General features: G+C 45.6%; 1 protein-coding gene across 1 annotated transcript in view; it reads right to left on the reverse strand.

Annotated features, from left to right (window-relative positions):
• The window catches only part of HYDIN (HYDIN axonemal central pair apparatus protein), a gene marked incomplete at both ends in the record, with an annotated part of 366,181 nt that overhangs the window by 162,998 nt on the left and 176,433 nt on the right, over nucleotides 1-26,750 (reverse strand). Inside the window, 4 exons of the mRNA XM_080704134.1 lie at nucleotides 13,638-13,951; nucleotides 19,118-19,261; nucleotides 24,122-24,265; nucleotides 26,083-26,356. Of these exons, the coding sequence (XP_080560260.1) occupies nucleotides 13,638-13,951; nucleotides 19,118-19,261; nucleotides 24,122-24,265; nucleotides 26,083-26,356 (876 nt within the window). The remainder of the gene's footprint in view (nucleotides 1-13,637; nucleotides 13,952-19,117; nucleotides 19,262-24,121; nucleotides 24,266-26,082; nucleotides 26,357-26,750) is intronic.

Below are 26,750 nucleotides of genomic sequence, written 5' to 3' on the forward strand. Positions count from 1 at the left end.
GCTCTGATCAACGTGACTCTTGAAGAGGGCAATATGGTTTTTTTCAAACATGTAGAAATTCAGACAAAAGACTTATAAGTAAGGTTCTGTAATGGTTCTCTGGTTAGAACTATGATCGTCTACAGGAAATACCAGAAGGAAGAGCCACCTGTGTGTAGCGTCCTTACTTGCCAAGTTCAGGGGAAGTAGCAGGGTTGCACGGGCTGCCTCTTTATTTCTCAGTCATAGTATGTGTGTTCTCTCTCTCTCTCTCTCTCTCTCTCTCTCTCTCTCTCTCTCTCTCTCTCTCTCTCTCTCTCCCCCCCCCCCCCTTTTCGGAGCCTTTCATGGTGAGTGGGAATGACAATATGCAAGAATCAACCGGAGGAATACTATGACCACCACCACCAGCAAAAACAACTTTGCCACCATTTTTGAGTGTTTATTATGTGATGGGTGGGCCTTCAATTTTGACAATTCTATGAATAGCATAATCATGGTGGGGTGGCACATTCCCAACAATGCTTGCACTTTGCATTAATAACAGTGGCACTCCCAGAGAGGCTCTGGCTCTGCTTCCTGGAAAAGGTGACTATGTTGACTTAGGTGGCTGAAGGTTTTTGGCAAATGTGATTAAGTCAGGAAAATTCAGATGAGGAGATCATCCTGGGCTGTCCAGGTAAGCCCAGTGCAATCAAAGGGTCCTTTAAAACAGAAAGGGCAGGCAGAAGAGAGTCAGGCAAAGATCTCATGAGAGAAGCAGGGTTAGAGGGTTAAAGAGATGCTGTGTTACTGGCTTTGAAGGTGGGGAGGGGGCTATAGACAAGGAACAATGACAGCCCCCAGATGCCGATAAGAAAATAGATTTTACTAAGTCTTCAGGAAGGAAGGCGACCTTGCCAATACCCCAGTCTCATCTTGGTGAGGTTTACTTTGCATTCTGACCTTGAGAACTGTGAGCAGATAAACTTGTGTGGCTTTAAACCACCAAATGCGTGGCTATAGCAGAAAAAAAAATAAAACAACTGACCCGCATCGAGAGAGTCCCATATGTCCAAGGTTTTGCTGGCAGGAGGCCAGGTTTCTTTGTGCCGAGAGGATGGTGGATGAGAAAATAACAATCGCCCCCTCCTCCCCGGGAGTTGGAAGAGTTAAGTGAGGAGTGGCTGGTGTCTTTTTTAATTTAGCTTGTGCTGTGGGTTGTATTGTGCCCCTGTCTTCCAACTAACCTGTTGAAGCCCTAATCTCCAGTGTGATGGTTTTGGAGATGGGGCCTTCAGGAGATAATTAGGTTTAGATAAGGCCTCATGATGGGATAGGGACCTTGTAAGAAGAGATGACAGTATGCTTTCTCTTTCTCTCTGCCATGTGGATACCAGGCCAGAAGGCGGTTGTTTATCAGCTGTAGAGTGAGCCCTCGCCATAATCCAACCGTGCTGGTGCCCAGACCTCAGAATGCTGGCCTCCAAAATGGAGAAAATGAAAGCCACTCAGATGATGATTTTTTGTTACGGTAGCCTGAGCTGACTAATATATTGTATGTAAGTGTAGTAATTTCTTTCAACACTGCTCTGTGACTGGACTTAATGTAAGTTAAAAAAGTAATTCAGGATTAGCCAACTCAGCCCTGGCTCTGAGGGTTCCTGGAGGAAGCCCAGGAGCTGCTGGGGAGGGGGAGAAGAGGGAGGGGGACTCCTGTGCCTCCTCTCTTCACTCAATATCTCTGCTCTTGGGTTATTTACATAAAGAGGAGCTCAGCAGGAAAGTCCGAAGACACCAAGACAAATAATCTATGTGTGTGTATAAATCGCATTTACTGCAAAACATTTGCTATATAATAAACCTTATTTACCTAAAAAACATTATATATATATATATATATATATATATATATACACACACACACATATGCTGGGTGTGGTGGCACACGCTTGTAATCCCCGCACTTGGGAGGCGGAGACAGGAGGATCACAGTTTTGAAGCCAGCCATGCTGGCTTAAGAGACCCTATTTCCAAATAAAAAGTATAAAATAGATATGGGAGTGTAGCCTGGAGGTAGAAGGGTTTCCAGGAACCCCAGTACCACCAACACGCCCCCCCAAAAAACCCCAACCCCCCAATAAAAACTCTCTCTCTTTCTCTCTATCTATCTAATCATGTCTTATTTTAAATTAGAATTATATTCTACATATATTCCAAGCCTACTTAAGTAAATGATATTCTCAAGAAGCAAAATAACTTTAAATTTTAGGTCTTACGAGTTGCCCCTCCCCTTTTCAGATATTACCACTTACCTCTGTGGCCGGGACCCAAGCTATAGGACTGATACCCAGAAGGAAAAGCAACTCAGCTGCTCTAACACGGGGGTGGATCTCGAGTCTCTAAACCTGTTAATAGCACAGGCAGGGTGCGGGTGCGCATGCCCATAACCCTAGTACTTGGGAGGTTGAGACAGGAGAATCACAGGTTTGTGGCCGACCCAGGCAACTTAGTGAGGCCCTCAGCCAACTAGTGAGACCCTGTTTCCAGATAAAAGATAAAATAAAATAGGGCTGAAGTGTAGCTCAGAGGCAGAATGCCCTGCGTTCTGTGCCTGTAATACACACACACACACACACACACACACACACACACACACTCACACACACACACACACTCACACACAGATTCAAACCCTTCTGAGTGGATGCAGGATGGCATCCATAGAGTTCCTTCTCTCCCCTTCCAAGGATGATCATTTAGAAGCTGGCGATGACTCCATGTGTAGGATCCCAAGACAAAGGGACAGCCCCACAGGGATGCTCTGGCCAGGCCCTGGCTGCAACTGTAGACCCTTGGTCCTCCTGTGATGGCATCAAAGCCCCAGAGAGAGGCTCAGACAGCCAAGAGACCAGGAGGCACACTCTGCTGCCAGCGTGCCCTCCTGGGGTGCCCTACTTGATGCATGAGCTGAAGGGACACCTGAAGTTCCTGAGGTTTTTTTTTTTGTTTTTTGTTTTGTTTTTTTAGCAGTACTGGGGATGGAACCCAGGGCCTTCGAACACTGAGCTACACTCCCAGCCCTAATTTTTATTCTTTATTTTAAAACTGGGTCTCACTGAGTTGCAAAGGGCCTCACTAAGTAGCTGAGGCTGTCAGCAAATCACGATCCTCCTGTCTCAGCCTCACAAATGCTCTGATTACAAGTGTGTGTCACCATGCCTGGCAGGTCCCTGAGTCATATGACAGTCAGCCAGGCAAGGAAATCCTAGGTTCTGGTGGGAAGCAGAAATCAGCTGGTTGTCAAGGTCAATTGGGATGGGGCTATTGCAAAAAGAGACCTGTTGGGCCTGGTCTCAGGGTAGGAGCCCCTACCTCTTGCAGCTCTCAGCCACTGAACCAGGGACTCAGGAGCTGGCTGGGAGCTGCCACCCAGAAGCTCCTTCTTTCCAGTGGGCATCCAGCTCCCCAGGGACAACAGGCATCTCCTCATCCTGCTGGGACAACTGACCAACCAACCATCTACCCCAACCCAGGAGACTCTGTGGGTGTTGCCGCCAGATCTGAGATATTTGTGAAGACGTGAAGAAATAGAAGACAACATCTCTCAAATAACAAACTAGCTGTGGGGCTTTATGAGCCTCTTGTTTCCCCATCTAGTTTGTAAACTCTTCATGGGCGAAGACAGCTTCCTAATTAATCATTCGCTCTCTATGTCTCTCTCTCTCTCCTTCCTTTCATGTTTACTTTGGATACTTTTTCTCCGTGTCTCCCTTCTCTTCTTTGTAAAATCACAATAATAATAGCATTTTCTAAATAAGTGCAATGTAAACAAGGCTATGGGAAGGTCGAATAGAGCCATCTTTGGAAGTGCACAGGGGAAGCGCTGGGGCTGGTAGTTTTCTCTGACTTCTAGGTCAAGACTGATTGGGCATTCCATAGAGGGATTTAAAATGGGGCGCACACTTGCAATTCCAGCATTTGGGAGGCTGAGACAGGAGGATCGTGGTTTGTGGACAGCCTCAGCTACTCAGACCCTTTGCAACTCAGTGAGTTTCAAAATAAAATATAAAAAATAGGGCTAAGGGTATAGCTTGGAGGTGGAATGCTCGAGTTCCATCCCAGTGTCTGTCTGTCTGTCTGTCTGTCTGTCTGTCTGTCTCTCTCTCTCTCTCTCTCTCTCACACACACACACACACACACACACACACACACACACAGAATAAAATGTAGGGCTGGGGGTGTAGCTTGGAGGTAGAATGCCCCTGGGTTCCATCCCCAGTGTCACACACACAAAAAAGGACCAATCAGGGCCAAGGTCTAAGGACCAATCAGAAGAGCTGCCAGGCTATATAAGCTAGCCTCCCAGGAGGAGGAGAGCAGTGACTAGCAAGAGCAGCAGTGGCTACCTGAAGCCCCAGAGCGACACCAGCAGCAGCATTTGACGGTACCTCTTTGGCAGCAGTGGCGGCTGAGGCACACTGTGAGCACCGGGGAAGGTGACCCTTTCTGGACCCCTCCCTGTGCAGGAGTCCTTCTGCCATTTCCTCTCTCCTATTAAATGTGGCACTCTGATTCCTGTGTCTCCTGAGCTCAATTCTTTTTGCTTTTGAAGACAAGAGCTGAGGAAAAGTACGGGGCCAGGACTGAGACCTCTCCCTGCCCCATCCTCTGGTGCCTGTCTCAGTACCACCTGTACCAGGCCAGGAGAGGTGCTGCACATGGTCAGCACCCTATCATTATTGCTGTTGGTCACCATCACAGAGCCAACCTCTCCTTCCTCCCAGTATCTCCATATTAAGGATTTGGCTTTGTATAATTTTCTACAGGAAATATTTTCTACTTGAGACATTCTCTTTGTGCTCTGGAAATTGTTCAGAGAGCTTTTTCTCAGGATCGAGACGTGAATTTGGGCACACTGTGTTGGTGGTCTTGCCCTAAGGCCTCAGCAGCAGGCCTGCTGCTGCCTTTCACATCAAAGACAAGAAACCACAAAGCCAGGAGCCTGCGTGGCAGGAGCTCCAGTTCTGCGGCGACAGGGCTGTGCTGGGAGCTCCGATGTGTGAGGGATATGCCAAGCTGTCATGTCTCTGGGACACGGTTAAGGTGGGCTTGCCCTCAAATGCCCTTCCAAGCAGGTGGAACCTACATCCCTAATCAGACGTCCATTTATTTTGGTTTGGGACTAGCCAGGGAAACACTAGGGCTTTATATCAGGGGCCCTGATGACCCCTTCAGGAATGAGCCCGTCTCTGGGTTTCAGCCCGACTCAGGGGTCACACTAAGTCCCCCAGGCCATTGTTGAGGAACACAGGAGTCAACCAGAGCCAATGACTTACAGTGAAACCTCTGCCAGGATGTAGATCAGAGAAGGAAATGTGAACCGGGGCTTCGGAGAGCTGGAGTTGCGGAGTCTTCCTGAGCCACGTGTGGAGAACCTGGCTGAGAATGGGGCCAGCATGGCAGAGGGCAGAGCCAAGAGGTGGTGAGAGAGATATCAGGCACACCAACAGTATTCCAGTCCTGGGGCAAGCTGTGCCTGAAGCCCATGCCTAGACTTTTCTGTTACACAAGTTAACAAATTCTGCTTTCCAGTTAGTGTGAATCAGGCTCTTACTATTGATTTCAACTAAAAGATTCCTTATCATATGATCACTAATAATGGACCCAGTTTTTAAAAGATCTACCTTGGACTGGAAGAGCAAGAAGGGCACAGGAGCACTCAACGCTGGCCAGACTGGGGGTCTGGGAGGTTGAATGATGGGCGTCCAATGATGGACGTTCCCATTCCTGGGACCCGCAAATGCTACCTTATATGGCAAAAGGGACTTTGCAGATGAGATTAGATGAAGGCTCAAGAGAAGAAGAGATTATCCCGGACTATTTGGGAAATCCCACGATGTAATCACAGATATCCTTATCACAGGGGAGCAGAGGCTAATACACCTCTGAGAACAGAAGAGGGGCGTCACAGCTCAACAGAGAGGGAGAGAGAGAGATTGGAAGATGCTGGCTCTGGGCCTGAAGATGGAGAAGGCCTTATGAGCCAAGGAATGCTGCCGTGGAAGCTGGGAAAGACAAGGAAAGGGCTTTTCCCTAGAGCCTTGGAGGGTGCAGGGCGGCCCTGTGGATGTCTTGACTTTGGCCCAGTGAAACCGAGTTCGGACTTCTAAGCGCCAGAGCTGGAAGAGAATAGACCTGTGTTGCTGCTTTAAACCTTCCAGTTTGTGATTTGTTATAGCAGAAACAGGAGACTAACAGGAGAGGGGGCAGTCCCCACCCCTGCCGGGCTCCTCCTTTGGGCTGTGAAACCCACCAACCTGGCTCAGACACAGATGGGGAGAGAGTTAGGCAAGGGAGGGACTGGAGGGGCACGAGAGCTCGCCAGGCCAGCGTGGCCACGCTTCTGTCTCCCCGTTGTCACCCCTTTCCTTCCTCTTTGGAGCTGCCTCCTCTCTAGCCTGGGGCCCTGTGCTTGTTAATGTCTCCATCTGAACCGCTCTCTGGGAGGGGACAAAGAGAAACCACAAATGTAAAAGCTTGCTGGTTTGTTTTTTTGTTTGTTTGTTTGTTTGTGGTGCTGGGGATTGAACCAGGGTCATTTGATCTCTGAGCTATAACCCCAGCCTTTTTAATTTTTTTTTTATCTAGAGTTAGGGTCTCATTAAGTTGCTGAGAGCCTTGAAAAGTTGCTGAAGCTGGCCTTTAACTTGCAACCCTCCTGTCTCAGCCTCTAAAATACTGGGATCACAGATGTGCACCACCATGCCTGGCTAGTTTCAGGGTTAATGAGATGTACAGGTGGGGCAAAGAGAGAGAGAGAGAGAGAGAGAGAGAGAGAGAGAGAGAGAGAGAGAGAGAGAGAGAGAGAAGAGACAGAGATTGATTGATTGAAGGGAAGGAAGCTTAGGTCATCATGAGATATCTGCAGCCCTCAAAACCTGTGGGGGTCCTCAGATGGCCTTACACTCTGGGTTGCTGCCTCTGAAACATGGCCCAGTGTCAACATTATAGAGGTGCCCTTCTCATTTGCTTCAACAAAGACATGGCTGCTGGGTATGGTGGTGCACGCCTGTTAATCCCAGTACTTGGGAGGCTGAGACAGGAAAATTGCGGTTTGGAGGCCAGATTCAGCAATTTAGTGAGTCCCTGTTTCAAAATAAAAAAAGGCTGGGGATGTAGCCCAGAGGTAGAATGCCCCTGGGTCCAATCTGCAGTACCAAAGGGCAGGGAGGGGTAAGGCATGGCCTTCACAGCTAGCCCTTGCTGAGCGTGCGCACAGGAGGAGGCACGGTTCTAAGGACTCTCAGGTGTGCACTGATTCAGCCATCGGTATTATCTCCCCTCATCTCACATGATGAAGCTGGGCACAGCCCCATGGGGCAGGTGGGGCTGGGGTTCAGCTCAGGAGCAGAGTGTAGGCTCAGCACACACACACTCTGAGTTCCGTCCCCAGAGCCACCAAAACAAACAAACCCCAAAAAACACAAAAAAGAGGAGGGGCTGGCAGTCAGTCTGACTCTCAAGTTGGGCCCTTAATGAATACATGGAAACCTCCGGGCGCACCTCCTGTGGCTTAAGAAGACCCAGTGCTCCACTTCAATGGCCTTTAATAAAGCTAGGTTTCTTTGGGGGGCGGGGGGGGGGGGAGAGCCACATGTGCTCTTGATGGGCTACTGGGCAAAACAAGGAACATTTGTCTGGCGGCAGGGAGGAGTGGTTGGGAGGATGGAGAGGCGGGCCTGGCCCTGGCCCTCCTGAGCCACACACGGACATGACCTGCCTGGTTGGCTACGGCCTGCCTTTGGCCTTGATGAATACAGCCTGGTATAAGAAAATGATTTTATGTAGTTTGTCAGAAAGAGAGGGAGTCTGGGTCTATCATCTTGGTGTCTAGGCACCCTAGAGTTTCAGTACTTTAGGATTCTGGGGAATAGCGCTTCCTACAGGGAACGAAGCAGAGGAAGAGGCCCCTAAAGACCCTAAAAAGAGCCACTGATTTGGGAGTGCTTAGCACTTTAAACATATACTGTCTCGCTTGATCTCAAAAATCTCTTTAGGCTTCTACATTCTATTTTCCTAGTGAGCCAGGGCACAAGGTCACTTGGCTGGGAGGACAGAGCCCAGATCCCAGCCATCGGGTCTGACTCCAAAGCCCAGGACCTCAACTACCACAAATCCATCACATCTCTGAAAACTGCCACTTCTGAAGCCACAGAAGCTGAGGGCTGATGAGGATGCAGACCCAAGCTCCCAGGAAATGAGGTACCTCCTTGCCATCTTTCACTTCCCCTTCCAATCAACGCTGGACCACAGGAGCTCGTCACAGGAAAATCAGTGCGAGCATAACATGCTCCTTTGCTGCGGGCCTGGCTCCCTTAGGCCGTCCCTTTTGATTTATTTATAATTTGATCTGGAGATGAAGAGCAGATGTAGTCCATGGAGACCACTGGGCCCCCAAGCTCTGAGCTCTAGCACCGCCTGGTCTGGGCTTTGCAGCTCTGAGTCTGGGTAGCAGGCCAGCTCAGCTGGGGGCCGCTTTAGCTCCCTGAGGGCTGGATCTCTAGTTTAGCCTCTTCAAAGTCAAGGCTGGTTCAAGTGGAGGTATTTCCGTGTGCTCCTCTCTTACACAAGTGCCAGGAAGCATCATGTTCTTGTTGAGCTACGGGGTTAACAGACCCAGCAGAGGCTCAGTCCTGCAGGGATAGCGATACCAATGGGCGTGCCTTACACTCCACTCCAGAAGAGGCTGTCAGCCAACCACAGCCAACTAGAATCCTGTCATGGACCCGAACCCACATCGATCAGTGTATCTTTAAGGCTCTTTGTCCCTCTGAGTACTTATTAGAGTACTGTGTGTGTGTGTGTGTGTGTGTGTGTGTGTGTGAGACTAGGAATTAAACCCAGGGGCATTCTACCTCTGAGCTACACCCCCAGCCCTATTTTATTTGGAAACAGGGTCTCACTAGGTTGATGAGAGAGTCACCACTTGCTGAGGCTGGCCTCGAACCTGCGATTCTTTACAGTCTCGGCCTCCCAAGTCCTGGGATTACAAGAGTGCACCACCACACCCAGTGAGTACTTAGTATTCACTTAGTACATGCATATCCATTTTACTTCTTTCTTTGTTCTTCTGTGTGACATGAAGGCTAACTTGAAAAAAAAAAAAGAATTCATAAACAAGAGCTGCTCTACATGAATCAGACTAGCCTCCAAACCACACACACACGCACATGTACTTCACACATGTGTGAGATGTGTGCACACACACACGGCAGGTGTATGTGTCCTGATACAAAGATTGACAGTACCTGAGCATCCTCAAACCTGCCTAATAAAAGAAACAAAGACCCTCAATTACACTTTCGTTTCTTTACTAACTGGATGGCTCAGGAGAATTCTAATTGGAAAAGAAAGGTTAGTGTTGATCCATCTGATGAAAGTGAACTTTAGCCAATGTTCTCTTGTGTTTTTCTGATGGTCCACACAGAGAGAGTCTGTCTGGAGGGCAGGTGGCATTATTATTTTTTTCTTTTGTATTCTAGGTGACATTTATGCCTTGAACCTTTCCATTTGGCAGGTGCCAGGAAGCTGACAGGAAAGACGCGTAAACCAGTTATGAGACCATCTCCCTCTTTCTACGCATGCCCAAGATGAAGCAACTGATAACCAAAAATTCCCCGTGGAGGGTCTAGTCCATGCTAAGAGTGGTGGTGGGCTCCGGAGCTCCAGAGGTGACAGGACACATGTGTTATTGGCCTTGTGGGAGTTAAGAGCCCACTGGGAAGATGGACACTGAATCATAAGTACAAGTGTGATGCATGTCACCAAGGAGGCGGGCTGCCCAGGCCCCCAGCAGGGGATCTCTCTGGCCTGGGGGGGGCGGGGGTTCAGAAAAGTTTTCCCTGGGGGAAGGTTGCTGAAGCTGAGGCTAAAGGAAGGAGCAGGGGTTATCTGGGTGTGAGTGGGAACAGCTTTCAGCAGAGAGGGGACAGAAAGGGCACTGGATGGGACACAGGCCAACCTGTTAAGATAACCAGAGGTCCTTGGTGTGTGGCGAGGGGGGTGCCAACCGGGAAGGTGCTGGGGACCTGCTGGTGTTAAGCCTTGTAGAATATTATGCTTGACATTCTACTTGAATCTAAGATGCACTGGCTTGAGCCAAGCAGCCTCAGGCTTGTTAGCTGGGAGCTGAGAGCCCGCTTAGTGATGCCCCAGTGGCCCAGGTAACAGGTGGCAGTCGGTGGCTTGCTACGGGTGAGGGACAGTGAGACAGTGGGGTTTCTAGAAGGTGGGACAGGTAGAACTTGGCAATGGACTTGATGGGCTTGGGCAGAAGGAATCTGCTGCCTCCCAGGGAGACCAGTCAAGTTATTCCCTGGGACAGGGAGCCCTGGAAGTCAGGCAAGGAGGGCCAAGGGAGGAGCAGGAGAGAAGAGAGTTAATGCACAGCATGCTGGACATGAAGCACCTGTGAGACATCGCAGAGAAGACATCAGAAAGGCAACAGACTTGGGACTTGAGTAGAGGGGTCTAGGTTGACATGCACATTTGAAAGCCTCAGAGACAGAGGCTGACTGAAACTGGGGGTTGAAGCAATCATGAGTCTTGCTACTTCAGTGCGGCTGTCACTGGTGGAGAGCAGAGGAGTGGTGGTCAGGGGATAAGAGGAGAGCCGGATGGTGTCTGCAAGTCAAGACAGGGGTGGGTTGCTCCACGGTACTGAGTGTGGCTAAGAGTCATCTTTTTGAAAGAACCTGACTCTGCCATTCTCTTGATTATTAGCCTCAGTACTGCCTCCAATAAGGAGTCTGTGTTCCTCATGGAACACCAGGGCTCTCATGCCCTCCTGCCGATTTACCCCTCCTCTCCCGACTCCTCTACCATCATGTCTTCCGGCATGGTGGGCTCAGGTCTTGCCTTGCTGGCAATACCGTGGCAGGTGCATGGCGCGCTCTCTGCTTCCGGGCTCTTAGAAGGCAGTTTGGTTGGGGATCTACCCCGTGCCACCCTCTTTGGTCTCGGTACTCAGAGGTCACCATCACACACACTCTTAGTGTGGGGCATGTGAAGTGGGGCCAGGAACTAGGATGAAGTTCTGCTCTGCTCAGAGTGAATCTCCTGGCAGTTCTGGACCTGAAAAGATGTGTCCCTGGAGAGCTGGCAGCCAGTGGTGGCCACGGAGAAAAGGCGACCTGAGACTGCAGTCAGCACATGAAGGCAACCAGGGCCGAGACAGAGACCCTGGCTATGATGATGATATTGTTTGAACCTGCTTTATGCCAGGCTGGGAGCTGGCATGGATCTGAGCTTTGGAACTGTGGGAGCCGATGACTTTCCTTTTAAGTTCTGCCTACGGTCAGGTTTTCTGTGACTTGCAGCAGAAGGGATTCGTGAGTCTTAACCAACATGTATGCGTGTTATATTATTACTTCCCTGCCTCCTCTCTGCACCATGCACTGTGGATACACAGTGTGGTCTTCACTGAGGCCTCGGGACATGGCTATCTCCTTCCTCAGAGCCTGGCATTATAACACGCTCTCCACGTCTGCTCCCCACTAAGCCCAGGACGAGGGCCACGCCTCTCATATCCCTCATGCTTCACACAATACTCAGTCCATAGAGTCACTTGTCAAGTGTTTTCTGGATGTCTCTCTGATGAAATGAATGAATGAATGAACCAATGAATTATAAGCCGCTATTGATATTAAGAGACAGGAAAGGATATCTTGAAGAAAGGGGAAAACTGTTAAATAAATGCTTAAATCAGTGCAAAAGAAAGGGTATCATCTTTAGTCTTGGCCAAGTCCATTTTCAAAATGTCACTATTTTAATTATGGAAATGGCCTCTCACAAATAAAAAAGCAAATAAAGCATGTGATGGAATAAACTCATTAGCTGTGGCACATCAGAGTAACATCACAAAATCTGGTATTTGAAGCGCATTAGGTCAGGTTGGCTGATTTTTTTCCATAATTATTTTAAATGTTCACCATTTACAGAATCTCATTCCAAACCCAAACAGTCCATGGCTTTTAATGAGCAGACTCCTCTACTCAGGCCCGGGACTGGCTGCCAGCTTCAATACGGCGGTGGGTCATCATTAGATGACTACGGAAGACATCCAGAGCCAGCTGGCGTTACCGTGGTAACGAGCACAGGAAAGAAAAGGGGGGCTGTCATGTGTAAGACATGATTATGTATGGGAAATACTGACAAGCCACCCAGGAAACAATACAAGGTCCCTCAGGAATAGCCAATCAATATCCTCATGCTAAGAAGCAAGCTGTCAAAACATCCAGTGAAGAAATGCAAAGAAGCCCATCAGTCCTGATTGCCAACCAAGAAGGAATGCAGTAATCACCACCTCCCATCATTTTATAAGAGTGTAAATGTCTAGGCATATAACATGTGGACCAGAACAGAAATCCCCTGAACTACAGAGAGCAGGCACTCTGGAGCTCGGTGGGGCACAGACTTGATGCTCCATCCTACTCAACCCATACTTTGTGTTAGAAATGCTTATTAAGAAAACTCTACAGGCAACAAAAACACAAATAAACAAGCGAGACTATTTTAAACCAAAAAGGTTCTGCACAGCAAAGAAACCTCTCAACAGAGTGCAAAAGAACCCTATAGAATGGGAGGAAACATCTGCACACTGTAAATCTGATAAGGGGCGAATCTCTAAAATACCTAACAGACTCCTGCAACTCAACAGCAAAGCCCCAAACCAAAATACAAATTGCCTACTTATAAAGTGGGCTAAGGACTTGCATAGACGTTTCTCTAACAGGCATATTTAAAAGGTGCTCAGCGTTGCTTGAATAATTAGGGAAGTGCAATCAAAACCACAACGATCTAATCTCATACCTGTTAAGATGGCTATTACTTTTTAAAAAGACAATAAATGGTGAGGGTATGGAGAGCTGGAATTCTTGCACATTGTTGCTGGGAAGGCAAAAGAGTTCAGTCACTATGGAAAATGGTTATAGAGGTGCCTCAAAAAACTAAGAATAGAACTACCATATGACCCTGCAAACCTACTTCTGGGTATTTATCTAAAAGAATGGAAATCAGGATCTCAAAGAGGTATCAGGACACCCATGTCCAATGCAGGGATATTCACAATAGCCAAGATGCTGAAACAACTTCAATGTCCACCAGTAAAGAAATGAATAAATAAAATGTGATGTTCAGATATGATGGGCTAAATATTATTCAGACATGTGTGACAACATGGGCAAAACTTGAGAATATTCTGCTCAGAGAAATAAGATAGTCACATCATGAGAGATTCTGTGTGATTCTACTTATTTAAGCTACCAAAAATATTCAGATTCACAAATCAAAGAGTGGAATGGTAGTTGCAGGGGCTGGGGAAAAGGAAAATGGGTATCAATAGGCATAAAGTTTCAGTTGAGCAAGGTAAGTTCCACAGATCTGTTGTAAAATGTTGTACAGTGTTGTACTTTCAAAGATGTCTCTGCTTTTCCTGTTTGGAGATCTAGGGCAGACCATGGTTTTAGGCTCTTTTGTGATATCTGTCAGTAATAAGTTGTCAGAACTAAAAATATTTATGAAGGACCAGTATGAAGAATACAGAAAACCCGGTGCAGAGGCTGAAAAGGGAAATGAATCAGCAGTAGGGGTCTGGAGAAGTTCTATGCTGGTTGTACCTTATCTGGTTTTCCTTGTCGTTCACCAGGAAGAACCAGCGGAACTTCACGACCAAGGGGCTGCAGTTGGTAATGGTGATGTAGCGAATGACCTCGGTATCGTTCAGGATGCAGCCGAAGTCCACCTCCATCATCTCAAAGGTGAGGTTGGGGTAATGCACTTCTCCACGCAGGCTCAGGCTGTCCACCTGAGGGTGTTCCACGTACTTGATCACTAGAATTTCTTCTGCCACCCAGTTGTTGAGATCATTTCTGTAGGAAGGGTCAAACTTGACCAGCAGGTCCTTTGCTTCATCAATATCCAATTTAATAGGCTACAAACAAGATAATGGGGAATCACCGACTTTTGTACTGTGACTTTCCAACCTGCTACGTGACACAGGCCAACCAAAGTTATTTATAGACATTTATGTATGCACACACGTGTGCATAGTCAAACAGCTAGTGCTATAGCTTCAACAGAGTTTGTTTCCTCCAAAACTCATGCTGAAATTTGATTGCCATCAGGAGGAGGGCCTAACAGGAAGAGTTCTGTTCGTGGGGGTTGGGCTGAGGAATGGGTCAATGCCACTTTTGCAGGAGTGGGTTCCTGCTCCATGAGGCTGGACTGGCTACTGGGGAAGTGGGATGTTCTAAAGTTCTGTGTCCTCTCTCTTCTACACACCTGCTTGCCCTTCTGCTTTCTACCATGAGTTGAACCAGCACTTGGCCCTCCCTGGAGCCATGCTGTTGGACTGCCCAGCCTCCAGGACTGTGTGCTCAAAAGAACTTCTATTCTTTATAAATTACCCAGTCTTCAGCATTCTGTTATGGTAACAAAAAGCTGATGAAGACAGCTACTGCAAGGAGGCATACAGACGCACACATATTTTATTAGTTGAAAATGAAAGCAAAGAAAATCTGAAGAGGAATTAGTTGAAGGGAAAGATTTTGATAAGGTTGGAGGACTGAGGGATTGTAAAAGGCCAAGTCTGCAATGAATAACTATTATTAAATATTCTTAACTGAAAATAAATTAGACTGTGAAATGTTCTTGCTAGACAAGTGGGAAAGTTCTTGGCTGAAGGAAAATATTTTTTAAAGATCTTCTAAAGCACTGTGGGGAAAGAGGGGGCTCTGTACAGAGTGACCCAGAAATAGACAGATTGGGTAATTTAATTTTTTTCCAATGTCTGCTAGCTTACCTCTTAAGCTCAGTGTTATCCACTTCCCACTGTTTTCTGTTCAACATAAAATGACACCCCAGAGAAGTACAGAGTTTGTTTGGTAAGTTTTATTTGTTCTTTTCTCTCTTTGACTCAAATCCCCAAGTGTCCCTGCGGTAACACCTTGCCATTGGCTTTTTTAGGCACTGCTTGAGTCCCACATTTAATCTGCAGGAAGGCCACTCAGGGTTTTGCAGTGAGTGCCCCGAGGCACGGGGTGGGGGGATGCACACAGGAATGGACACTGCCAGTGCCCCTCGCCTCTCCCCTGAGCTTAAGCACTTCAGTTACTTAACTGTGCACTTAACATGTGACATGACTAGATGGCTTCAGTTGATAAACTGATTCAACAATTAGCAGAGAGAGAGAGAGAGAGAGAGAGAGAGAGAGAGAGAGAGAGAGAGAGAGAGAGAAATAAGGCTCCCATTCCAAGTCACACTGGCTATCTGTCCTTTGATCTTACCAATGGCACACATGGCTGGGCACAATTTAGAACCCATCCTTGTAGACTGTGACATCTTTGCACTTGGTATCACAATGCTTGGCATTTAAATATATATATATACACATATATATATATATATTTATTATATTATTAAATATATATATATTATATAATATATATATATATTTTTTGGTGATACTGGGGTTCTTGGAAACCCTTCTTCCTCCGGGCTACACTCCCAGACCTATTATATATATATTTTTTGGAAACAGGGTCTCTTAAGCTAGCGAGGCTGGCTTCGAACCAGCGCGATCCTCCTGTCTCTGCCTCCCAAGCGCGGGGATTACAAGCGTGCGCCACCACGCCTGGCTGGTATTTAAATATCTTTGAAGATTGAATTTTTATTCTTTTCTCTCTTTGACTCAAATCCCCAAGTGTCCTTCGATATCGTGTCTTCAGTGACGTCTTGCCGTTTAAGGCTGGCTCCAAGTTGGCTTTTTTAGGCACTGCTTGAATCCCACATTTAATCTGTGGGAAAAAGCCACTCCGGGTTTCATCTTAAGATGAAATTTTTTTGAGTTAAATGACTTTGTTGTTTTATAGAAATAATAGACATCCACAAAATTTACATTCTATAAAGCACACAAATTAAATTAGAAATTTATCCACAATTTTACCATATATTATTTCTCAGAATTAATATTTGGTAAATGTTAGTTCAGGCATAATGGTTGAAAAATAGAGTTTATACAAATAAAATTGGTCTATACTATTTATTAAAATACCCATTTCAATAAAACATCTTAAATTTTTACTATATAAGAGATTAATTCCTAAGATGAATGACTCTAGAGTCAGTCTACTTGCATCTAAATACAGTTACTAGCTGTATGACCTTGGGCAAAGCATCGGACCTCAGTTTCCTCATATGTAAAATAGGGGTAATAATAGTACCTAACTCTCAAGAGGATAGAATGAGTTAATATATATGTGAGGTGTTTAAGGCGTAGTGCACATGGTATATATTTTATCACTATTATCCCTTTACAATAAAAAGATGGCTAAGCACTAAGTAGTTTTTATTGATGTCCAACTCTATAAGAGATAGAACAAGCATATGTATGCTTTTTCTACTTTCACATTTTTTATTGCCCGTGATGAATTTTAAGAAATTGAGGTTTCAAACATTTTGCTCTGAAATTTCAGTTGCCAAAGTTGTGATGTTTCGGTTTAAATGGACCGGGGATCCCTCTCTGTCTGTCTTCCTCACAGCTTTATTCATCCCTGAGACCCTTATTTGATTCTTTTGAATGGCTGTATTTCACTGGAAATATTTTTTTTAACAAAGGGACGTGAATGCTTATCCAGTAATTCCTTGCATCTTGAAAGTGCCTGTTCCCTTTATTCTCAAAGGATACTCTGGCTGGTTATAAAATTCCTGGGTCACACCTTCTTCCCCTCCAGTGTCGGTAGTCATTGTTTCCTTGTCATCTGGCATTAAGTTACTGTGGAGAAGTCCAAAACTAGTATAGAATTTTCCTTTGATGCTTCTCTCTCTTTCTGCTGAGATGCTGTAGAATTCCTTGGTTACCAATAAATCCTATGACTTCACTAAGATGTATTTTACCCTTGCATATTCTATATTATTTTGTCTTAGGAAAAGATGTGCTTTTATTTAAAAAAAAATCTTTAAAAAATTTCATTTCTATTTCAATGGACAGAACAATGAAAAGCAAGTCACCCTCGTGCTCATCTCCCTACCTCTTCCCCAAGCCGGAGTTTCCCTCCTGAGAAGTACACAAGGTCACAAGTATCTTGTCTATTTTTGTAGACAAACTCTATGTATGTAAAACCACATTCACATATGCTTTCTTATTTATTTTTTTTACATATGCAATAGCATACTAAGCACACTCTTCTGCATTACACTTTTCTCCCTGGCAGGTCACTCAATATCAGCGCACGTGGGACTGCCTCCCTCTTTTTAACAGAACTCCGCCATCATTTACTTAACCAGTCTCAGGATACCGGCTTCCAATCTTTGGCCTCTATGACCAGTGTTGAGATGAATGCCACTGTCCATGTTGTGTCGATGGAATACATTTCTAGGTTTGGAATTACTAGAACAAAAGGCATGGGCATTTGAAATCTTGCTAACTTTTGGCTAAGGTGTTGGGCAGGGCAGAGCGCAGCGCAGTACAACTCACGATCCTGGATGGGTACTGTCTGGAACTTCCTCTTAGGAAGTGCTCCATCCCCATTCTCCCCAAAGATCTATCTCTGTCAATATATTTTCAGCAGACGCCTCCTTCAGAGTGCTTGTGGTATCTACCTCCAGACCATAACCTGAGCCCTATTTTGTTTTTTATTTTGAAACAGCATCTCACTAAGTTGCCGAGGGCCTAAGTCGCTGAGGCTGGCCTCAAACCTGTGACCCTCCTGTTTCTGCCACCTAAGTACTGGGATTACAAATGTATGCCACTGTGCCCAGCTTCCCTTCCTCCTTTCTAGCAACCCCATTAGCTGAGCAAGATGGTGTGTGTGTAGGCTGGCTTCTCTTCAGTCCTCCGTTCCCACAGCTCTTCAGTATCACTTGCCTCTCTGGCTGGCCATTCTCACCGGTGTCCTCACACCCGGCAAAGGACCACAGGGGCTATCTTGCAGGGCCGATTAGAGAATTCTACATCTTTCCCCGGACTGGCAAAAGGATCGAGGCTTTCACACAGACTGCTTTGGATTTCTCAGTATTTGGAGACAGTATTCATCACTGGTTTGAAGACTGGGCCGGGCCATCTCCTCATTTTCTTGGGTATGCGATTTTGATTGCGTTTGAAGGAAGAGAACGACAAGGTCTTTGCTATCACTTGTAGGAAGTCACTGTTTCTACAGATTGGCTTCACTTTAGTAGCGAGGCCTGAAAGGGTTATCACAGAGAGTTGGAAGTGCTTATGGCATTAGTGACAGTGTTCCACTGATTGATGCTAAGTTATTACATTTTATTTATTTGGGGGGGGGTACTGGGATTGAACCCAGGGGCCTTCTACCTCTGAGCTGCAGCCCTAGTCCTATTTTATTTCCTTATTTATTTTGTGGTACTGGAGATGGAACCCAGGGGCATTCTACTTCCGAGCTACATCCCCAGCCCTATTTTTTTTTCTTTATTTTGAAACAGGGTCTCACTGAGTTGCAAAGGGCCTCACTAAGTAGCCGAGGCTGTCTGCGAAATGCGATCCTCCTGTATCCGCCTCCCAAATGCTGAGATTACAAGCGTGTATCACCATGCCTGGCCCTATTTTATTTTAAAATAGGGTCTCACTAAGTTGCTGAGGGCCTCACTAAATTGTTGAGACTGGCCTTGAACCTACAATTCTCTTGTCTCAGCCTCCCAAGTTCTGGGATTACAGATGTGCACCACCATGCCTGTCTTACTACTCTTTTTTTGGCCGGGTCTGGGGATGGAACAACCCAGGGGCATTCGACCTCTGATTACTCACTTTTTAAAATTTTTAAAATTTTTAAAATTTTGTATTTTTTTTAAATTTTGTATTGGTGCACTGTATTCATACATCATAGTGGGATACAAAAAAAAAACTTTTGTAGACTTACATGTACACATCACTACTAAAAGATACTAAAAGATACTAAAAGATATAAATTTCCCAATTTTTCTGTAGTAACTACTATTGGTCTCCTGGATCCTTCCTATTAATGTAGACTGAAGTTAGGCAGTGCATTATTATTATTATTATTATTATTATTATTATTGCCGTTATTCTTATTATCATCATTATTGCCTTCCTTTTCATACACATAGCCCCCTGACAAGTTACCTCAGGAGTTGCAGGCAGCAGGGACTTATCAGTCTCACATAAAAAGAAGGGACTATTTGTTGAGAGTAACATGCTCACAGACAAGGTAGAAATGTTCTTTATGACCAAGGGCTGGTAATCCGGTTCCAAGATAGTGTTAGGTTTCTATGGAAAAGGAAAAAGAAGAAACAAACCAAGTTATGGCAAATACAGTACGCCCTAAGCAGCAGAAGTCTTGCAGTCACTGTGAACAACAAGCTTGGTGTTTCCCTCTTTATATATCTGTCTGTCGATTTCCCCTGGTGGAGATTTAGATAAATCCTGTGGAATGATACATGGCGGGTTACTGGAAAGTGAACCTATATAACCCAGGAAACAAGGATTAGATTTCTGACTCTCTGGTTGCCTAGTTAAAAGCACCTACGGAAGCCACGCTTCTGATACATGAATGCAGACTTCCCCGCAGTGTCATACAGTCTAACAAGTTAGTGGTATCTTGTGAAAGAACCTAGGAATCACTAGACCAGCTAAACATTCTGCCCTCGTGGGCTCCATTTTCTGTGTTTGAAATACACAATTTGCAAACATGCTTATATTGTTATACTGACCAATGCTTGCAACTATTTTCTGTAAATTTTTTTTTAAAGATCCAACAGTATAGTTGATTTGGAAGCATCTGCTCACTCTATTAGACATATCAGATTTCATTTTTCAACCAGGAAAAGCATCTGAAATAGATCTTGAGCTACAAGTTTCTGGTCAGGATGGATTTTTCTCATTCTGATGTTATTCTTATTTCTTCTCTCTTTTTTTTTGTGTGGTATTGGGGGTGAAACTCAAGGGCATTCTACCTCTGAGCTCTACCCTCAACCCTCTTTTTATTTTTTTGTTTTGAAACAAGGTCTTCCTAGGTTTTTGAGACTTTTTTGCTACATTGCCGAAGGCTGGTCTTGAATTCACTAATCCTCATGTCTCAGCCTCCCAAGTGCTGGGATTATAGGCTAGTGCCACCGTGCTTGGCAAAATTGTTTCTTGTGTGCTCTAGAAAGGGGGTCTTTCAGTATCAGATAGAGGGGACCCAAGAGAAACTCCCCCCATCACCCCCAGGCTCTTTCAACAAGGCTCGCCTTTTTTTGCCAGCCCTCTATGGTTTGCTTTGCCTTTTCTCTTTGTTCCAGTTTTAGATAAATCCTCCTGGTTTCATATTTTGATCTGTCTCTGTCTTCCAGCTCAGTCCAGCACAGCCTTCCCTCAGTGGTTCCTGGGTGCTCTGCCCTTGGGGTGGGGGGGCATGGGGGGCCAGCATCGGTTAGCTCAAAGCTCCCGTCTCAGTTGTGCTCTACCAGCTCCTTGGGCACTTCCGACATCATTTCAGGGGTTGGGCCTGGCATGTGCCATCCTGTGCCAGCCTTGAGTTCCTTCCTTCTAGCCTGGTAATACAGATGCCGCCGCCCCTTGCACGTGTGGCTGCACAGCACAGTTTAGGGAGGGAGGGAGCAGTGGGTTTAGGCCTACAAAGTCACAGGCCGCCTGAGAGCTGCCCACCAGCCCCCTTCCCCAAAAGCTGCCGTGTCACCGCACACAGCTTTGAAGGGAAGGAGCCACACTCGGTCGGTTTTTGGCGAGAGGCCGTTCAGAGTTCAGTGACAAGGAGGCTGGAGCCCAGAGGAGCCCATCTATTTTAAAATGACTCCTTCTCTCTGGGTTGTTTTTCTCCTCAAATATCAGCAGACAGGATCTGCTGCTGAAACTTCATGAAGCAAATGGGCCTGAAAGTTTCAATTGACCTTTTCAATCCCACAGGGATGCGGTTTCATTTCAGCGGCTTAGGACAGGCACGATCATTATGAAGTAGATCAAATCTGAGGAAACCGGTAGAGAAAAACCCTTTCCAGAGACAGGGCTCATATCATTATATTCTAATGTACCGAGTTAGACAGACGCACCGCTTGAAGCCGACGAGGAGGAGGCAGAGCAGGTAATTGGGTATTAGACAATTACATCCGAATACGGGCACCTAACGGGTCTCCTGCACGTGCCGGGTAATGAAGTTGCATCTCTTCACCGTTTCCGTTATAATGGATTAAGTATGAGCAGGAAATGAAAGATGGTGAAGACGGTGGTAGGAGAGATTTCAAACTTGGGGGAAGGAGAGAGGGGTGAAAACAAATACAGAGGATTTTACCTCGGCTCACTCTTTAATTCAACAAGAAGCCACTGCCAATTTGCCAACATCTGCCTATTTTCACGTAGCGATAAACTCAAATAATAGGCATTTAAGCAAAAACAGGCCGCCCTCCCCTTGCCAAAAGGCATAAGGGTGTACAAAGAAGACAAGAAGTATCACCTGCCGATTTCGGAGTGCTTATAGATCGAGGAAAACCTCATGAGAAACGAAGCTGCACATTTAACATATAATGTCTGGCACAGAAGACCTATTTAATAAATATTCACTGAATTTCCTCTGAGTGGCGCATTCAGAGAAAATACGATGCCACCAAATTCAGAGCAGCTGCAGTGACTAGATTGAAAAGGAAGATGAAAAGCAGAGCAGTGAGACTTAACTGTAGCAGGAGCTCTTGGGAGTGTTTCTCTTGACGTGTCTCCTGAAGCTTCTAGGTTCGAAAGAAGCTTGACTGTCAATGAAACTCTCCCACGCCTGCTAAGCCAGAGTCTTTTCTGCCCTGTACACTGTCGGATCGTAACACACTGTATGTGCTCAGAAACTACTCCTTGGCTTGAGCTCAGCTTGCACATCTCTCCTCCCCGACTAGGCTCTATGCTCCTTTAGTTTTCTCCCAGACGAGTATCTTACTCGAGGTGGTGCTCAATAGATTTTTGTTTGTTGTAATGAACAAAATATGATGGAATCTGCTACCAAAATAAATGGTCTTGAACATTCTCCTGCAACCCACCAAGCTAATGAAAGGACCCCCGGCTGCTTCTCCCTTGCCTGCCGTTGTACTTTTGTATGACGGCAGAGATCAGAGGAGGCAACACTGGCTTACTTAGTGCTTGGTCTTCCCCGTAGGCTGCGCGCTTCTCCAGGAGGGACTGTCCTCACTGGTGTATCCTTACTACCCAACAAAGTGTCCACTGCACCAGAGGCCTGAAAACTGTTCCACTCAGCAGGAATACTCTTAATAAATGTCACTATGTCACTCTCCTCCCTGAAGCCCTCCAGTGGCTGTATAGAACAAAGACCAAAGTCCAGAACGTGGCTCTCAGGCATGCACACACATCTGGCTCCTCCTGCCCCTCCTTCAGAGACCTCTGCCATCCCTGGCCCCTCCTCTGTCCAGGGTGGTCTTCCAGCTGCTCATGGTCACCAAGCCCTTTCCTGATTCAGGGCCCCTGGCACGAGGTGTTCTCTCTGCCGACAGTTCCTCCCCACCCCCTTCTGGTCACCAGATGAACTGGTTTTACTTCAAGTCTCAAGGAAGCTGCTGGCGGCCACATGCACACAGACATCACGTACATGTCTCCCAGTCTGTGCACTCACAGCACCATATACCTTTCTGCATGGCTTTACTTAACACATGGAATTAAATGTATTTATTGATTTTTTTCCCCCCTGATGCTGGGGATTGAATCCAGGGGCATTCTACCTCCAAGAGACATACATCCCCAGCCCTTTTTATGTTTTTGACTTGAAACAGGGTCTCACTACATTGCCGAGAGTCTTGCTACACTGCCAAGGCTGCCTTTGAATCTGCAATCCTTCTGTCTCTGCCTCCCAAGTACTCAGATTACAGGTATGTGCCACCATGTCTGGCTTGAATCAACCGTGAATAATTGATTGACAGTCTAGAACCTCCATGAGTCTCTTGGCTTTGATTATGTTGTCTCATTCACCCAGATTTTCAATACCAACAGAGTTTCTGACTCAGAATTGATGTTTTGCACATGTCCTTTTCAATGGTAAGTAATTTAGAAAGGAACCCTGCTTGACAGGTCAAATCCTACTGCGAAGCCTCCTCCACCCCTTCCTCATTCGATCCCTCTCCTGGAAGCAGCCATTCCCAGCTCTTCCCTGGCCCTCGACTCTCCCATTTATTGCCTTAGTGGCCACACAGTGTCAGGCAACTAATGCATATAAATTAAAGAATTAGCCAGGCGTGGTGGCGCGCGCTTGTAATCCCCGCGCTTGGGAGGCAGAGGCAGGAGGATCGCGCAGGTTCGAAGCCAGGTGCGCGCTCTGGCTTAGGAGACCCTGTTTCCAAATAAAAATGTAAAAATAGGTCTGGGACTGTAGCCCGGAGGTAGAAGGGCTTCCAGGAACCCCAGTACCACACACACACACACAAAAAGAATTAATTTTAATCATTGGAAAACTTTATTAGATCTAGGAAGTTCAAGGGAAAAGCTTTTCTTTTTTCTTTTTTTTTATGAGTGCACTGTAATCATACATCTTAATGGAGTACAAGACGGTAGAGGCACACATGCACACATCACTCATCTAGCCCTTCCCCACTTCCCACCCCTGATTATTCTTCAGCGGCATTAGGTGAGCTACATGGCTTTACTCGTACCTCCCTTCTCCATGTGTATGGTGAGAAAGATAACAGAACTTACTGCACAGGGTTTTTTTTGAGGAACAACTGAGAAAAATGCCTATAATGAGCATGGCTTAGTGCCTAGCAATTCTAATCAATAAGTGGTAGCTGTTCTTATTCTTACAGACTATTACAATTATTGATAATTCTATTCCAACTCTTTTCTCTACTGTGATGTTTCTTTTACTTACAGTAAACAATTGGCAAAAATGCATTACTGGTGCACTGGATTGCCCCTCCCCTTTGGGCTCACACACCATGAATGATGGAAATAGAATTTCGATTCCAAAGGATTGTAGGTTTCGATTCTGAATTTTTAGTTAGATGTATAATGGCCTCTGAAGCTTAAAGAAACATTGGCTGGGTAATGGTTGCAACAGGATCCCAATTAATATAGCTTCCAAAATGAAAGCGTGAACATCGTGATCCCGCCAGAGCACCCAGCCCTCCCTAGCCCAGCCCTGCTGACCTTCTCCAGTCGGTAGATGAGCTGCTTGGTGGACAGCTGGATAAGAGGAGCTACAAATTCACAGATGACGTTCACGGCCATTACCAAGCTCTTTCCCCTCTGGGCCCCGATGATGGCGTGGCACACCAATTTTTCTTTGACTATCTGCATAAGAGACACACCAACATTTTTAAGACAACCATAATTCAGAAAAGTTAATGACTCACCCAGAGGAAACTGATTCCCAACTGCCTGCCTGGGGTCGGGAGGAAAGCACGTTTTCTTCAATGGTGCATTTTGGGGATTGCTCTCTATCACACAATTATGTTTTGGTTGGTTACATATGGCTTTGATGTTTATTTCTGACTGCCCTTGAGGGTGCAATCAATTTATATTCAAATATATCTATGAATTTATCCATCCTGAAATTTATTATGCAACAAGAGCTGTCTTAGAGGCTAGATGTATAAGATGGTGCTGAAAAAATAGAGAAAGTCCTCCATGGGGTTTATAGTTCAATAGTAACTGTATAATTTCTTATCAAATGAGTTGAAAACTATGATCGGATTAATTTAAATCATGCATTAGAAACTAATATTTCTTTGGACTCAAGAAGGTCTTATTTTTATAAATAAAAGGGACCAAAAGTTAATTTCTATCATGAAAAGCTTATACTGAAGCATGCTCAGGTTGGGATGGTAGTGAATTCAACTACACAGCATAATTTGGAAGTTCAGGCAAGGAGGCTTTTAGGATCTTAAACTGAATTTGGTCTCCAGTAGCTCAGGTTTAGCGCCTTTAAAACTCATGCCCAACTCTTGATGACCACACTGAGCTCTGCCTACGGGTGGAGTAAGTGTCTTGAGGAAGTGGCTGTGTCCTGGTCACCCTTAACACCCTTAGTACCCACCACAATGTTGTCACATATATTTCAGGATATTATCACAGCTGAGCCTCTAAAGAACAGAGAGAATGAGCACATTATAGACTCCATAATGAAAGATAGCTTTTTGCCTCACTAAGGATGTATTCCACTTGAAAATGTTCTATGCAAAATAATGTAAATAAAGTGGAATCTGTGATCCTAGCAAAGCTACGTCATCTCTCTAGGGAGACAAATTTCTTATTGCTTCCTATTTCATGAAAGAAAATTTTAGTATCACCTCCTAATATAGTAACATAAGCAAGTATCATTGCTCATTCACAAAGTCCATATTTGTGGAATGGGAAAGCTCTTTTCTTTCCCTTCAGTGGTAGGGTTTGAACCTAGGGCCTTGCAAATGCTAGGCGAGTTCTCTGCCATTGAGCTATATATCTCTAGCTTGGAAGAAACTCTTATGTAACTTCCCAAGTCTTTCTTTTAGTTTTTGGTGGTTTCCAAACTCCATGAGGGAATGTAATAAATAGACACATGGTTGAATCTGCTTAAATATTTGAAGCAGAATGTGTTGTGATAAGAGCAGAAAATCAGAGTTGCTGAAGATAAACATAGCTGTTTCATTGAAACATAAAAGATGATGTTTCTAAATGTGATGCTCTTGTAGTTAGGTAGAGGGGAAAAACACAGGGATGTTACAATACCTGAATAGAAGAGAAAGCCCAGAGTATCTATAGAACATCCCTTTGGAAAAATTATTAAATTAACATTGCTAAGTATTAATAGAAAAATTTGTTTCAACTGAAAACTGGATATTCCTCCACCAGAGATTTGCTGGCTGGCCATTATTTACCCTGGGAGGAAGAACCGGCTTTAAATGCTCCTTTAAGGTTGGGTTCATGGTAACTATGGAAACAAGCAGAGAACTGAGCAGAGCTTGGAAGCAACAGATGCTGCCATGGTAAGTAACTCGATGCTATACACAGTCTATGAGAAACCACATCCTTTTTCAGATAAATGTCAAAGGATTCTCCTAAGAAATAGACACAGTGCAGCAAAGATTTATTTAGCAGAAAAATAGCTTCAAACTGTGTTGTCCTCTTACCCTGGGAGTAGCAGAATAGCCTTCAAGTATCACATCCATTGTCTGGCCTGGGTACAGCTCCATCCTGACAGGGTGGATCTGAAACACGGGGCTCCCTGTATTCTTGGGCACCTGGGAGTCCTTGGGCTGGCGACGGGCACCAGCACGCCCTTTCTTAACCTGCCCCTTTTTGTTCAGTTTTTCCAGGGGCTGGAATTCATCATTCATCCAGAATAACTGTTGAACCCGACGTCCCTTGTTGGTCAACTTGAAGCGGTAATAATGGGTATCCAGGCTGGGAAAAAAAGTCAGGTGCAGAGAAGACTCAGCTTAGGAATGTTCTGAGCAGTCCTCTGCCCTTGGGACTTATTCCTCTGGAATTATTTAAAAAGTTAGCTAAAGAGTAAGACATTCCAGCCAGGCATGGTAGCACATGTCTGTCATTCCAGAACCCGGGAGGCTGAGACAGGAGGATTGCAGGTTCGAGGCCAGCTGGAGCAACTTAGTGAGACTTTCAGCAACTTACCAAGACCCTGTTTCAAAAAAAAAAAATACAAAAGGGCTGTGAAGTATTGGTTAGGGATAGAATGCCCCTGAGTTCAATCCCCAGTAAAACACACACACACACACACACACACACACACACACACACACACATTCCTATTTTAGAGTGTGTAGAAATACTATGT

The sequence above is a fragment of the Muscardinus avellanarius genome (genome assembly GCF_963383645.1).
Source record: "Muscardinus avellanarius genome assembly, chromosome: 10".
Lineage (NCBI taxonomy): Eukaryota > Metazoa > Chordata > Mammalia > Rodentia > Gliridae > Muscardinus > Muscardinus avellanarius.